Source organism: Schistocerca piceifrons, chromosome 7 (genome assembly GCF_021461385.2).
Source record: "Schistocerca piceifrons isolate TAMUIC-IGC-003096 chromosome 7, iqSchPice1.1, whole genome shotgun sequence".
Taxonomy (NCBI): Eukaryota; Metazoa; Arthropoda; class Insecta; order Orthoptera; family Acrididae; genus Schistocerca; species Schistocerca piceifrons.
Window position 1 is genome coordinate 561,137,871 of NC_060144.1, and position 16,128 is coordinate 561,153,998.

At 47.3% G+C, this 16,128-nt stretch overlaps 1 protein-coding gene across 1 annotated transcript in view; it reads left to right on the forward strand.

Moving 5' to 3' along the window:
• LOC124709079 (paired box protein Pax-6-like) overlaps positions 1-11,815 on the forward strand; it is a 115,321-nt gene extending 103,506 nt beyond the window's left edge. The window contains exons 5-7 of the mRNA XM_047240726.1: positions 2,017-2,211; positions 2,326-2,551; positions 11,721-11,815. Coding sequence (XP_047096682.1) covers positions 2,017-2,211; positions 2,326-2,551; positions 11,721-11,815 — 516 coding nt within the window. The remainder of the gene's footprint in view (positions 1-2,016; positions 2,212-2,325; positions 2,552-11,720) is intronic.
• Positions 11,816-16,128: the final 4,313 nt, after the last annotated feature.

A 16,128-nucleotide genomic window follows, 5' to 3' on the forward strand; every position in this document is an offset into this window, starting at 1 on the left:
AATCTAAAATGGCTCTCTGCAGTGGATTAATTGGGCATTGCGACTTGCAAAACGTGAACTTAAATTTATTCCAAAATAATGTTGCGAATATCCGCGTCTGAATACCTTAGACATTTTATGAAAAAGAACGGAAGTTAACATTTGTCACATAAACATCTTAATACATAAAACTTTTGAAGAGATTAAAACTGTATATTAGACAGTTACTCTAACCCAGAATCTTGTCTTTCCCGGGAAATCCATTCACTGATTAAGATATCCTACAAGATTTACGAGCAGCCATCATCAAGCTTCAATTGCACAGATATCTCTTTCCTACTTTCGAAAATTCACGCAAGGTGTGTCGCATACCTTGACGCACTAGCACTCGTGGAAGAAACGATTTTGCGGAGGAATCTATTGGCCACAGCCTGAAGCCGTCGGCACACGGACCGTGCTGTCGAACGTTAACGTAAAGCGTGCCGAGTTCAGCGTGCTGCTGAACGCTCAGGAACGATGCGACTTGTGCATACGGTACGTGGGCCCCAACGTGGTATACGCGATCGCAACGCACTCCAGCGGCAGTTGAGGGATGTTTCTAGTTCGTAAATCACACTGTTTACTCGACGGGCGCGCGTAAAATTCCCACGTTAGCTCTATTAAAACGCACATTTCCTCCATCGTCCACAAAAATGAAAGTACCATGTCCAATCAATAAGCAAGCAGGCTTATAAAAGTTCCATTACAAACAGTGCGGTAAAAATTTGGAATACTTCTCCGCATAAGACAAACATTATTTCATCATTCCCACATTTTAGTAAAACCCCAACGTCAGTCTTACTTGATCACTGTTCCTACCCACTAGCAGAATCTTTGCAACATGTGAATTACGAAGCGTAAAAGAAAAAGGAGCAAAATATCTTTATACAAGTAGCGCAAGCTGTCCTGTAGATTAATCCAATCGAACAAAGTCGCCCCTCAAAAAAAGGTGAACTTATATTTACATAACATCAAATATTATAGTATACACTTATATTAAACTAATAATAAAGTATCAGAACCTAATAAAAACGCGAATGTTAGAGGAAAAAATTTGGAAGTGTCACGACGCGAACCACTGCTCTACCATACAGCTCAACACAAGATAGTGACGCAACTTTTTTTTTTTTTAATCTCATTCTGTTCGTTTTCGTTCGTTGTATTTGCTCTGGGCGGACGTCGAAAGACACCCGTTTCAGTTCGTTGTTGATCCATTAACTCAGCTGAGCTACCGTGCCGGCTACTCATTACGCTACACCAACAACACACCCCTTGCCTCTAACCACATTATCCTACCCCATGCTGAAAACCTTAATTAAAGATATGTTACTAATTGAAATTTAACTATAACAAATTGTACCAAGAACAATGCTTTTTGGGTGGATGTTCAGTGTGTCGCTGCCATCAAATAGCCTACTCTCATAATACACAAGTTACAATAATTCTTTTGCCACGAATATGATGTTTCTCATTATTTTACTGGAACGGATCACACAGTTAACAACGCGTTTTCCAGTGATTCTCAACTTGCTGGTGCTCAGAAACGGCATATATACGTATAGGCTTGAAATGAATGCCAATATGGCGCCTCACAACTCTGTACTGAAGGGAGCCGGCGTGCGTGTGACGTAGGTGGCGTTGTTCCATCTGATTGGTCAACGCCCAGACGCACGCTCGGAATATCTGACATGCCAGATTTTGCTCTTCACATTCGGAAAGACTCCCGAACGTGCTATTCCCCGCTATGACATCAGAAACTCGGCACGCTCAACGTTCGCATGCACGGTCCGTGTGCCGACGGCTTAAGGCACTGCAGTCAAAATGAATCTTTCACTAAGCAGCCGAGTGAAAGATTCATTCTGGAATCTAATACAGAGTCGGCAAAATGGTAAATGCCACGAACCTTTTTCTTTGCTGGAATGTATTTCTACTTTTTTCTAAGGAACTTAATTGAAATGTGCTGCTTCTTTTGTATGTATAAAATAATGTGATATGTAGGTAGTGAGTGTCGGACACGTTCTCCTGGAGTACGGGGTGGTTCTCAGCACAGGGCAGCCGCACGTGGCGTTTAGCAGGGACTTGGACAGTAGCTGCGGCTGTTGCAGCCCCATGGCGGCCATGCCGACGTTCGGCATGTCGCCGCCGCCGCAGGGCCCTCCGCCCCCGCAGGGTGGCGCGCCCGCCCCCGCGTGCGTGCTGCAGGCGCGCGGGCCCGCCCCCGCGCCCGCCCCCGCGCCCGCCGGCCACGGCTACGAGGCGCTGTCGCTGGGCTACGGGGCTCGGCCGCCCGCCTGCAGCCCGGCGCAGCCGCCGGCGCCGGCGCCCGCCCCCGGGGGCGGCTACCAGGCGTCGCCCGCCGCCGCCGCCGCCTGCGCCGCCGCCGCAGCCGCCGCCGCCGCCGCGCTCAACGGCCACGGCCAGTACGGAGAGTCGCCGCCGCCGCCCGCCACCAGCATGTCCATGACGGTCGGCGTCGGCGTGGGCGTGGGAGCGCACTCCGCCTCCAAGGCGCCGCCGTGCTACGACTACACCGGTCAGTACCGGCCCACCTATGTAGCGCGCATCACGCTTGCGGTTGTCTGCATTAGGCACCGTTTCCACAGGCAACGAAATCTTGCACACGTATCCCCACCACCAGGAGTCCAGGTGTTTCTACAAGGGCGATCTGATTTTCCATTCGTATTGTATTTAAGATGCCAACGATATTGCCTCAGGGGCAACATCGCTTCCCGCCAGATCACCGAGGTTAAGTGCTATTGAGCTGGGCTAACACTTGGATGGGTGACCATCCGGTCTGCGAGCGCTGTCGACAAGTGGGGTGCACTCAGCCCTTGTGAGGCAAACTGGGAAGCTACTCGAATGAGAAGTAACGTCTCCGGTCTCATAAACTGACATACGACCGGTAGAGCGGTGTGCTGACCACATGCTCTCCGTATTCTAATCCAGTGACACCTGTGCGCTGAGGATGATACGGCGGTCGGTCGGTACCGTTTGGCCTTCATGGCCTGTTCGGACGGAGTTTAGTTTGTTATATTGTATTCAAGATGTGTAAACTGCACATTTTAGACCAAGAGCTGACAGAAAGCTTAACATAAAGAATACAGTCCCTCAAATATACTGTGCGGAAACAGATTAGTGCAAACTATACTCTAAGACACAGAAAACGACGCGCCGCGAAGGAATTATCCAAATGGAACGGAAATTGGCAGATGTGATGTACATGTACAGACAAACAAATGTTTACAATTTCAGACAAATTGGCTGATTTATTCGAGAGAAAGAGCTACGCAAGTTGAGCCAGTGAATAACGCGATGGTCCACGTCTGTCCCTCATGCGAGCAGTTATTTGGCTTAGCCCAGATTGACAGAGTTATTGGGTGGCTTCCTGAACGCTATCGTTTTTGCATTTTATTTCTCCAGGATCTGGCAGACCACATCTTTTCCGGTCGACTCTGAAACGCCTGATTAAATCCGCAGGACAGAGCAGGTAGTACGAATTGTGGAAAGGGGCCAAAAATCAGCGGCTGTCAGTTACATTCGAACACATAACTTTATTTAGTTGCCTAAACATTACAGGGCAATTTTCCGAGCTTAACTATCGACTGAATATGTCACAAAATCTTATAGCTTAAGGGCACAACGTCTTTAATTTTTAAAACGACTGAAGGCCCATGATTGAAAAACACAACTACAATTAATTTTCAAAAGGCAGAAGGCCCAAAACCTTATCCAAAAAAATATTTTAAATGAGGCTGAAGGCCCAAACAATGCAAGACTTGACAAGTAAGGAACTTTCAATTTTAAAACGGCTGAAGGCCCATTATTTAAAACCCAAGTAAAAGCACACAAATTCAAACCAACGGCTATGAGCCATTAAAATACACACTCAAACACCAATAAGAAAAGGCAGTACAGCCAGCGGCGCTCAGAAGTTTCCGGGGGCCGGTCTGCACTTGAAATATTAACGCTCGCTTAGGTGAGGCAGATAGTCGGCCCAACTCTATCCGATCCGCCGCCAATCCAACCAAGAGACAGTCAACGGACCCACCGACAAGACGACTTGCTTTCCACCCGACCAGTGCACAAGGAACTCCAAAGCCAAAACGTAAAAGTCGTAGCCGCCCACAACCAACTATGCATAATCTTTCAAAACTACACACACGTGTTGGACAGCGACAACACGATGAGGAAAAGACGCTGCCTGAATTTTACGTCGGCGGCCAGGGCAGGTAACCGGAACGCTAACGGCCGCAAGGCAGAAAATTCCGCTGGTGCACTCGGACTTCAAATAACCAAAATACAGTTAAACTCCACGGGATGGTGGCCAAACCTTCGCCAACTCGAACACTGGCTGTTGCTCACGGGAATACCCCTAACAGCCAACCACGAAAACCAACGGCACAATGTGAACAGACTGGCTTCGGTAACTGAATCACCACTCAACTTTGATACCCTGGGTAGGTGACCCACAAAGCTCGTAGCAATCGGACCAGCTCCCACACACTCCGACACTACGTAGAGACCGCCAGTGGGCCCGGCCCACTGCGCCGCGCGGAGATTTCCTGGCTGCTCCACTCCAACCGACCGACTGCCGCACACCGGCTAGCCGGAAACTATAAGCAACAGACCAAAGATAGTACAAGGTGCGAATATCGATACACACCGATGCAGCCACACATAGAAAGAGGAAGAACCACGGCATAACCGCAATAAACCGTGGGAAACCAAACGCAAAGTAACAGTCAATGTTTAAACCAACGTATAAGGCGGGGCCAGCACGGCTCAGAGTCATCTTTTTGGATGAATCAACGTTTCATCTATCGGGTAAAATAAACCAACATAATGTAAGAAGTTATGACTCATAAAATCATGGCGTCGTGGATCGTGGAATAGACTAACCGAAACTGGTTGCTTTTTGTGCCGTTTCTGTTCAAAAAGTTTATGGATCTTTCTTTTCTGCGCAGCAAACTGTGACAGGAATCTCATACAGGGTGTTTCAAAAATGACCGGTATATTTGAAACGGCAATAAAAACTAAACGAGCAGCGATAGAAATACACCGTTTGTTGCAATATGCTTGGGACAACAGTACATTTTCAGGCGGACAAACTTTCGAAATTACAGTAGTTACAATTTTCAACAACAGATGGTGCTGCAAGTGATGTGAAAGATATAGAAGACAACGCAGTCTGTGGGTGCGCCATTCTGTACGTCGTCTTTCTGCTGTAAGCGTGTGCTGTTCACAACGTGCAAGTGTGCTGTAGACAACATGGTTTATTCCTTAGAACAGAGGATTTTTCTGGTGTTGGAATTCCACCGCCTAGAACACAGTGTTGTTGCAACAAGACGAAGTTTTCAACGGAGGTTTAATGTAACCAAAGGACCGAAAAGCGATACAATAAAGGATCTGTTTGAAAAATTTCAACGGACTGGGAACGTGACGGATGAACGTGCTGGAAAGGTAGGGCGACCGCGTACGGCAACCACAGAGGGCAACGCGCAGCTAGTGCAGCAGGTGATCCAACAGCGGCCTCGGGTTTCCGTTCGCCGTGTTGCAGCTGCGGTCCAAATGACGCCAACGTCCACGTATCGTCTCATGCGCCAGAGTTTACACCTCTATCCATACAAAATTCAAACGCGGCAACCCCTCAGCGCCGCTACCATTGCTGCACGAAAGACATTCGCTAACGATATAGTGCACAGGATTGATGACGGCGATATGCATGTGGGCAGCATTTGGTTTACTGACGAAGCTTATTTTTATCTGGACGGCTTCGTCAATAAACAGAACTGGCGCATATGGGGAACCGAAAAGCCCCATGTTGCAGTCCCATCGTCCCTGCATCCTCAAAAAGTACTGGTCTGGGCCGCCATTTCTTCCAAAGGAATCATTGGCCCATTTTTCAGATCCGAAACGATTACTGCATCACGCTATCTGGACATTCTTCGTGAATTTGTGGCGGTACAAACTGCCTTAGACGACACTGCGAACACCGCGTGGTTTATGCAAGATGGTGCCCGGCCACATCGCACGGCCGACGTCTTTAATATCCTGAATGAATATTTCGATGATCGTGTGATTGCTTTGGGCTATCCGAAACATACAGGAGGCGGCGTGGATTGGCCTCCCTATTCGCCAGACATGAACCCCTGTGACTTCTTTCTGTGGGGACACTTGAAAGACCAGGTGTACCGCCAGAATCCAGAAACAATTGAACAGCTGAAGCAGTACATCTCATCTGCATGTGAAGCCATTCCGCCAGACACGTTGTCAAAGGTTTCGGGTAATTTCATTCAGAGACTACGCCATATTATTGCTACGCATGGTGGATATGTGGAAAATATCGTACTATAGAGTTTCCCAGACCGCAGCGCCATCTGTTGTTGAAAATTGTAACTACTGTAATTTCGAAAGTTTGTCTGCCTGAAAATGTACTGTTGTCCCAAGCATATTGCAACAAACGGTGTATTTCTATCGCTGCTCGTTTAGTTTTTATTGCCGTTTCAAATATACCGATCATTTTTGAAACACCCTGTACCTGGGCATGCTACAAAACTGATTGCTTCATCAACTTCACGAAGATTCCAATGACTTCATTTTTGTGCATGATGGCGCCCCGCTTCACTTTCGCCTTGAGGTGCGGCGTTATCGTACATCACCACCTGACAACGTTGGACTGGAAGAGGTGGACAATAAGATCCCAGGTCACCGGACCTAACATCTTGCGATTTTTGTCTGTTGGGGTACATAAAAGACAGCCTTTGCCCCATCTATGCCAGCTACAACTTAACTAGCTGAGAAATCTAATTGTCGAAGCTGTCGATTCAATAAAGGCGAACCTGTTGATTTGTGTGTGGAATGAAACAGACTACCGTTTCAGTGTTTCTCTCTCTTATGCAGGTCTCACGGTAGTCTATCCCGTGCAAGTCACTAAAGCAATACGTAACTACCGAACCTGTATTCCTTGAAACTGTTTACTGTAGTCAAGCTTTGATCTTCGTCTACGCTCTTTACCCACCCCCACTTATTTCATTCCATTACCAATTTAGTGTCTCAAGATACACTCCTGGAAATGGAAAAAAGAACACATTGACACCGGTGTGTCAGACCCACCATACTTGCTCCGGACACTGCGAGAGGGCTGTACAAGCAATGATCACACGCACGGCACAGCGGACACACCAGGAACCGCGGTGTTGGCCGTCGAATGGCGCTAGCTGCGCAGCATTTGTGCACCGCCGCCGTCAGTGTCAGCCAGTTTGCCGTGGCATACGGAGCTCCATCGCAGTCTTTAACACTGGTAGCATGCCGCGACAGCGTGGAAGTGAACCGTATGTGCAGTTGACGGACTTTGAGCGAGGGCGTATAGTGGGCATGCGGGAGGCCGGGTGGACGTACCGCCGAATTGCTCAACACGTGGGGCGTGAGGTCTCCACAGTACATCGATGTTGTCGCCAGTGGTCGGCGGAAGGTGCACGTGCCCGTCGACCTGGGACCGGACCGCAGCGACGCACGGATGCACGCCAAGACCGTAGGAATCTACGCAGTGCCGTAGGGGACCGCACCGCCACTTCCCAGCAAATTAGGGACACTGTTGCTCCTGGGGTATCGGCGAGGACCATTCGCAACCGTCTCCATGAAGCTGGGCTACGGTCCCGCACACCGTTAGGCCGTCTTCCGCTCACGCCCCAACATCGTGCAGCCCGCCTTCAGTGGTGTCGCGGCAGGCGTGAATGGAGGGACGAATGGAGACGTGTCGTCTTCAGCGATGAGAGTCGCTTCTGCCTTGGTGCCAATGATGGTCGTATGCGTGTTTGGCGCCGTGCAGGTGAGCGCCACAATCAGGACTGCATACGACCGAGGCACACAGGGCCAACACCCGGCATCATGGTGTGGGGAGCGATCTCCTACACTGGCCGTACACCACTGGTGATCGTCGAGGGGACACTGAATAGTGCACGGTACATCCAAACCGTCATCGAACCCATCGTTCTACCATTCCTAGACCGGCAAGGGAACTTGCTGTTCCAACAGGACAATGCACGTCCGCATGTATCCCGTGCCACCCAACGTGCTCTAGAAGGTGTAAGTCAACTACCCTGGCCAGCAAGATCTCCGGATCTGTCCCCCATTGAGCATGTTTGGGACTGGATGAAGCGTCCTCTCACGCGGTCTGCACGTCCAGCACGAACGCTGGTCCAACTGAGGCGCCAGGTGGAAATGGCATGGCAAGCCGTTCCACGGGACTACATCCAGCATCTCTACGATCGTCTCCATGGGAGAATAGCAGCCTGCATTGCTGCGAAAGGTGGATATACACTGTACTAGTGCCGACATTGTGCATGCTCTGTTGCCTGTGTCTATGTGCCTGTGGTTCTGTCAGTGTGATCATGTGATGTATCTGACCCCAGGAATGTGTCAATAAAGTTTCCCCTTCCTGGGACAATGAATTCACGGTGTTCTTATTTCAATTTCCAGGAGTGTATATCCTACAAACTTCATCAGATACCTTATCTAACCATTTAATGTCCAGTATTCTTATGTAACGACACATATGAAAGCTTCTGTTTTTTCATTGTCTGTCCCGTTTATCGCCCACGTTATATTTCCTTTTAACGCTAAACAAGACAAAAATTAGTCATTTCCGCGAGACAGCATGCTAATACTGTTTAACATTGCATCTTCCCTTGATAATGGTGAAGAAAAGTGTGTAAAAGCTCCTTTGGGCACGTCAATCCAGCTGAATGCACTCATTGATGATTAGATACGGCAGAGCTACGAAATGAGGGGGGTGTTGACTGCTACGTTTCACCCGCTGTTCCAAATAGTGGCTCAAATGGTTCAAATTGCTCTGAGCACCATGGGACTTAACATCTGAGGTCATCAGTCCCCTAGAGCTTAGAACTACTTAAACCTAACTAACCTAAGGACATCACACACATCCATGCCCGAGGCAGGATTCGAACCTGCGACCGTAGCGGTCGCGCGGTTCCAGACTGAAGCGCCTAGAACCGCTCGGCCACACCGCCCGGTTCCAAATAGTCTCAGACATTTTGTGTAAGATTAAGATCCGGACACTCGAGGTGCCCGAGTGTTCGTCATATCATGAACGATGCGTACAGCTCTGTCTACATGACTGTTGTCATCTTGGAAGATAAGAGTGTCCACAGCTTACTCATTATGCTGATGTAGCAGAGAGGGTAACTCTAGTAACCAATAAAGTTAAAATAAAAAACCTGTTTCATGTTCACGTTGGCGTAAATAACTGGGATCAAGTCCTGGCAAGGAAAACACTCCAAAAACATCACATAAGTTTCATCAGCCTGAAGTACAATCTCCACAAAATTCGGTTTAAACGCCTTGTATTGGCAGATAGGTAACATCGGGACTCGTAGGACTACACTACACGCCTCCAGCGAGCTTCTGTCTAATTCCTGTGTTCCTCGCCTAATGGAAGAAGCGTAATTTTATGTTGCGCTGTGAACAATACCAGACTCGCAACATTCCCTGGAAAACTGCTTCAAGATAATCTTGAATCACTGAGAGCAGTAGTTACAATCGGCTTTGAAGTCGATTACCACAGACAAGGCGTGACATTAAATTCCAATACGTTCGGCTAGAGTCTCTTTATGATCACAACTCTTGGGCCATGTTACATAGCTGTAGTGGTAAACCATTCCTTGTAGACATGTAGACACTTCATGTGTTACACCAAGACATCAGACAACCTTATCCAAGGAGTGATCATGGGCACTCCCAAACACGACAGCTCCAGTCTTCCGTTCTGTCACATTTCTCTGTCGACCCATCTTTCTATGCCCATTCCATTCAAACTATTAGCACATAGACACTACTTCAGCGCCATGGTGCTCATATTGAGAGTACGGTATAGTGTCTATGCGAACACGAAACTTTGAACTTTCCTGTATGCAGTTACATGTGCAATGTGTTTCCGTCTTACATAGTTTTGGCTGTAATAAACTACACTACTGACCATTAAAATTGCTACACCACGAAGATGACCTGCTACAGACGCGAAATTTAACCGACAGAAGAATATTATGCCGTGATATGCAAATGATTAGCTTTTCAGAGCATTCACACAAGTTTGGCGCCGGTGGCGACTCCTACAACGTACTGACACGAGGAAAGTTTCCAACCGATTTCTCATACAGAAACAGCAGCTGACCGGCGTTGCCTGGTGAAATGCTGTTGTGATGGCTCGTGTAAAGTGGAGAAATGCGTACCATCACGTTTCCGACTTTGATAAAGGTCGGATTGTAACCTATCGCGATTTCGGTTTATCATATCGCGACATTGCTGCTCGCGTTGGTCGAGACCCAATTACTGTTAGCAGAATATGGAATCGGTGGGTTCTGGATCCCAGCGGCCTCGTATCACTAGCAGTCGAGGTGACAGGCATCTTATCCACATGGCTGTAACGGATCGTGCAGCCACGTCTCGATCCCTGAGTCAACAGATGGGGGTGTTTGCAAGACAACAACCATCTGCACGAACAGTTCGACGACGTTTGCAGCAGCATGGACTATCATCTCGGAGACCACGGCTGCGGTTACCCTTGACGCTGCATCACAGACAGGAGGGCCTGCGATGGTGTACTCAACGACGAACCTGGGTGCACGAATGGCAAAACGTCATTTTTTCGGATGAATCCAGGTCCTGTTTACAGCATGATGATGGTCGCATCCATGTTTGGCGACATCGGGGTGAACGCACATTGGAAGCGTGTATTCGTCATCGTCATACTGGCGTATCACCCGGCATGACGGTATGGGGTGCCATTGGTTACACGTCTCGGTCACCTCTTGTTCGCATTGACGGCACTTTGAACAGTGGGCGTTACATTTCAGACGTGTAACGACCCGTGGCTCTACCCTTCATTCGATCCCTGCGAAACCCTACATTTCAGCAGGATAATGCACGACCGCATGTTGTAGGTCCTGTACGGGCCTTTCTGGATACAGAAAATGTTCGACTGCTGCCCTGGCCAGCACATTCTCGAGATCTCTCACCAATTGAAAACGTCTGGTCAACGGTGGCCGAGCAACTGGCTCGTCACAATACGCCAGTCACTACTCTTGGTGAACTGTGGTACCGTGTTGAAGCTGCATGGGCAGCTGTACCTGTATACGCCATGCAAGCTCTGTTTGTGTCAATGCCCGCCGGCCGCGGTGGTCTCGCGGTTCTAGGCGCTCAGTCCGGAGCCGCGCGACTGCTACGGTCGCAGGTTCGAATCCTGCCTCGGGCATGGATGGGTATGATGTCGTTAGGTTAGTTAGGTTTAAGTAGTTCTAAGTTCTAGGGGACTGATGACCACAGATGTTAAGTCCCATAGTGCTCAGAGCCATTTGAACCATTTTGTCAATGCCCTGGCGTATCGAGGCCGTTATTACGGCCAGAGGTGGTTGTTCTGAGTACTGATTTCTCAGGATCTATGCACCCAAACTGCGTGAAAATGTAATGACATGTCAGTTATAGTATAATATATTTGTCCAATGAATACCCGTTTATCATCTGCATTTGTTCTTGGTGTAGCAGTTTTAATGGCCAGTAGTGTACTTAAACCTCTTCTTTCTTTTTGAGTCACCCTGTACTGCTACTTGCAGCCCTCCCTTTATCTGATAACAGCCGTGCTTTGTCGTTCTCCTGTGACGAGCAGCGTCTGCGGTGTGTGTCTGCAGGCCTCATCTCGCCCGGGGTGTCGGTGCCCATCGCGGTCCCCGGGCCGGGCCAGCAGGCGGACGTGGCGGCGCAGTACTGGCCGCGCCTGCAGTGACGCTGGTGGAACTGAGCGCCACCGCCGCCCCCGCTGCCGCGGCCGCCGCCGCCCACGCCTCTGCCACTGGGACTGGGACGACTGCGCAGCTGACGGCGCGCCATCGCCAGCCCACCGGCGCCATCGGATCGGGACGCCAGCGTCAACTTACCGCAGACGTGTGCTCGCGCCCGAGCTGTGGTCCTGTAAGCCACAAATTCCTCGCGTCCGGGCCAGAGGATTCGTTATCACACTCCACGCAGAAAGCCCATTACCTTTCCTCTTCCACGTGCCTACTGCTTCCTCCAACCCTTCTCCTACTCCCCATTCTAAAACATTTCGGGTGTTACGCTCTCGACTTGCTATCAGACTTACGCAGTTGTCTGAGATACTTCGTTATGACAGCTTCAAAATAAGCCATAGTGGCCACATCGGGGCGGCCTGCACTGTTACACCTCCGTCTGCGCTCCGCATCTCACTGAACAGATAAAGAGTACAAGTGTATCTATGCAGTTTTTCTTAATTTTAGTGACTCTTTGCTGGAAACAACACAGCCTTTTACTTAAGACAGTTAAATTCGAGTACACAATTATTTAATACACGCATAAATTCACAAACGTCAGTATTTGAAACGTCAGAGATGTACGTCCGCTTCTTACACGTAATACGATATTACGCTGCCAATTTCATTATTTTCCCTCTCATTAACGTTTTAATGTTTTTTTGGCAAGAGAATCTGATTTTTTGCGAGGTTTCCTCGCTATATTTTGGTACAGAGCTTATTTAGTACATCTCAACATGGATCCGAACTCTGTCGTCGTCTGCATGATCATTGCATCTGTGAGAGTTTATCACCGCAATCCCGTGAAGGTGCGCACGGAAACATGCCTCACTCCTACAATATGCGAATAAGTTGTGTAACAGGTTTCATCGGAAGATTCTTTGGCTGCACCGTCGTTTTGATGATGTTACGCGCTGCAAAACCCTTTCCTGCCGCTGAAGTCTTTGCCACTACGGTTCCCATTGCTGATATGCTTCTTTTCTTGAAATTTGTGAGAAAGTAGGAATAAGAAAGTTGTATAGTAGCGTTTTCCTGCCTTTCAAGGTCCACTACTAAGTCATTGGGCCAAATTCCTGAGCGTCCATTTAACCGTCTTATGCCAACTGTTTCTCTCATTATTAATTCCACACATCATAACGCAGCTGTTGAAATGAGATTCCCACTTACGATGCCTTAATTGCTTCAAAGCGCTCCTAAAGTTGGTAACAATTAGTGTTTTGCTCCATTTTGAGAACCAAATATAACTCTGCTCCTTTAATAGTATTTATATCTGCAGTATATGCACTGCTTAATTATGGTTCCGAAATTTTTTTCGCTGTCTGCCAAGCAGAGTTGTAATAATCTCAACCACTTCCCTCACCTCTTTTCGATCCATTAGTATATGTATTGCAGGAAATCTCGCCATCCGCTATCAGATAATTCGTTGCATCATTATTAACGCTTGTGACTATTAGGAAAAAGGCGTTAGTTATTTCCTCCCCTATTCCGGATGCGGATTATCTACAATCTCTGTGTGTCTGATTTATCATCATCTACATCTACATCCATACTCCGCAAGCCACCTGACGGTGTGTGACGGAGGGTACCTTGAGTACCTCTATCGGTTCTCCCTTCTATTCCAGTCTCGTATTGTTCGTGGAAAGAAGGATTGCTGGTATACTTCTGTGTGGGCTCTAATCTCTCTGATTTTATCCTCATGGTCTCTTCGCGAGATATACGTAGGAGGGAGCAATATACTGCTTGACTCTTCAGTGAAGGTATGTTCTCGAAACTTCAACAAAAGCCCGTACCGAGCTACTGAGCTCACTATGCGAGATATATGTATGACGAAGGACTATATTTCTTATCTCGTCTTGCAACATACGTTCACAGAATTTTGAAGGTGAGCCTTTCCATGATGCATAGGGACTTTCTCATAGCATCACTCCCTGAATCTATTCAGCGTGCATGTGACATTCTTGCAATCATTAAACAAGTTCCTCACGAACAGCACAGGTACTCTCCTAACCTTTTCTATCTATTCCATTAATCTAGTACAGTATAGGTTGCAGAATGAGGAACAACAATCGGCCGGAAGGAAAAAAATCTTGCTCTTCTCAGTCTTCATGAATGCAAATATATTTTGCCAGATTGTTTAGTTACTTAGTATTGTTAAAGCCTACTATTTATGAGAAAGATGTTGAAAATATGCTAAATATTTTACAGCCCGTTTTTCTATCCGTCATTCATATGGGAAAAACACTGTTGAAATTATGGAAAGAAGGATCTGACGAAGTATGAAGTTACAAGTTGAAACTTTTCCACGAAATATGCTTAGATGGCTCAACTGTAAGAACACAGCCCTTAATATACAGATGTCCAAAACGGAGTATGGGTTTCAACTTGTCTCAGACCTTTCTCTTAAAAACGCAAGTTCATAGGAATTACTTTGCTTTTTCCCGATCACCACGTATACGTGCGTCTCTTTCTTGAGCTGTGTATGCTACTGCCTTACCAAGATGACTGTGTTAATGGTGAACAGGAAGTCTGCTGTACGGCGACTTCACAGTCCTCGAAAGCACAGTACACCATAAGTGCTAAAGACAAGGATACCAAGTAAAACATGAGAAAGCTATATAGGAAATACTTGTCCCTCCAAGGACGTTGAGTGCTGTTGGAATCACGGCATAGAAATTATATATTTCAAACGTAGAGTTCCTAACATACGTGGAACTTGGCACGCAACGACTCATTACCACCTGTTGGCAGAACTTTGCGCCACTGTTCTCACCAATTACGCAAAAAGGTTCTTCTTCATTTCATTATTTCTAATCGCCACGCCTTGCTTTTGTCAAAATTTCACCTCTCAAGACTCCAAAGCAAACCTATTGCATCTTTTACTCTCTCTCACACTGTGAGCTCGTTTAGAAGATTTTGTGAAGCGTCTATTACAACGGCGGTTTCCCTGTCATCAGAATCAGTCATGTCTATTCCATGGCTTTGCTGAAGCAATGCTCACTAAGTACTTACACGCTAATCAGTCTTTATGTTTCTTCTACTGTCCACCCGCGTGACAAAAAGTGACTACAAGCAACGCTAAGTTTTGTAGTTATTGTTAACGGAAAATATTTGCTGGCCATATACATTGTCTGTTTAGGACGATCTGTAACACAGGCCTACCTATAGATTCTGCATCCGCTCCTGTTCTAGAAGTGGCCAAAGAAATCTATCGTATAACACCAGAAAGCACCTTCCAGACAATTTTGACAGTCGCACGTTTACGTACAATACAGTTAGTCTGTTTGTAAATAGCTTCATGTTTTCATCTTCAGCGAAGGGAACACGAAACTACACAACGGTGAGACGCTACGGAATCTGTCGTAAACCAAAAAAAGAATTTCCTCTTGGCATCGCGCGAAGAGCCGTTTTTCGCACCAACGCCATGAACGTCATGTTTACAACTTCTGGGATGACGCTGGTGATTATGTGCCGACTGGCACACTGTTATTAACAACTTGCCTACTTGCCCTACTATTTATGAAAGTTGATGTCTGCTCATCTGTTCACCCTTCTTTCGAACTTTGTTGTATTATCGTCATTACACGGCACTCTCTCTGCTACTGCTGCTTCTTTACTAACTTTATCATTTTCTTTTCAGCGTCCTCCAAACACCTATGGCATCATCAATTCGCCTCTCGTGATCTTCAACAAGAGAGGGCAAGTTTGCTGGTCCTGCAGTAATTTTTGGCTCGTTCTGTGTCACGCTCTGACACAATTAATTCACACAGTGAGGTTCTGCTCGAGCTCAATCGCCTATATCAACTGTTCACATTACAACAGTCTGGTAACTGACCCACGACTTTTATCGGAAAATAAAGGGGAGTTTAAGCTTTTAAGGATACCGTTGTTCGTTTTAGATCACAGTGAAACGATGACGAGGCAGTTGCTATAAGACTTTTTGAGCGCTCCCACCACGACGTTACTCGTTTTGTGGTCGTCCAGATTCGTCTAAATATTCTGATTGCTAAGGCGAGGGGCTTGAATGGAGATTGTCACACTGATTCTTGCGTTTCCTTAGACTGGAATCAGCAGCCCATATCACGACCAGCGACGACTTTCCTTCTACTAGGAGCTATCCACAGAGTCGGTTAACATCATTGAAGGAAGAAAGATTGTTTATTTCATTCTGCGAAATTGATTCAAGGTGGCTGGATTTATTTTGTTATTCAGTTTGTTTGATGTCCTCTGTCGTCGAAAAGCGTGAGGTGCTCGTGCATGTATCATGACTGGTAAC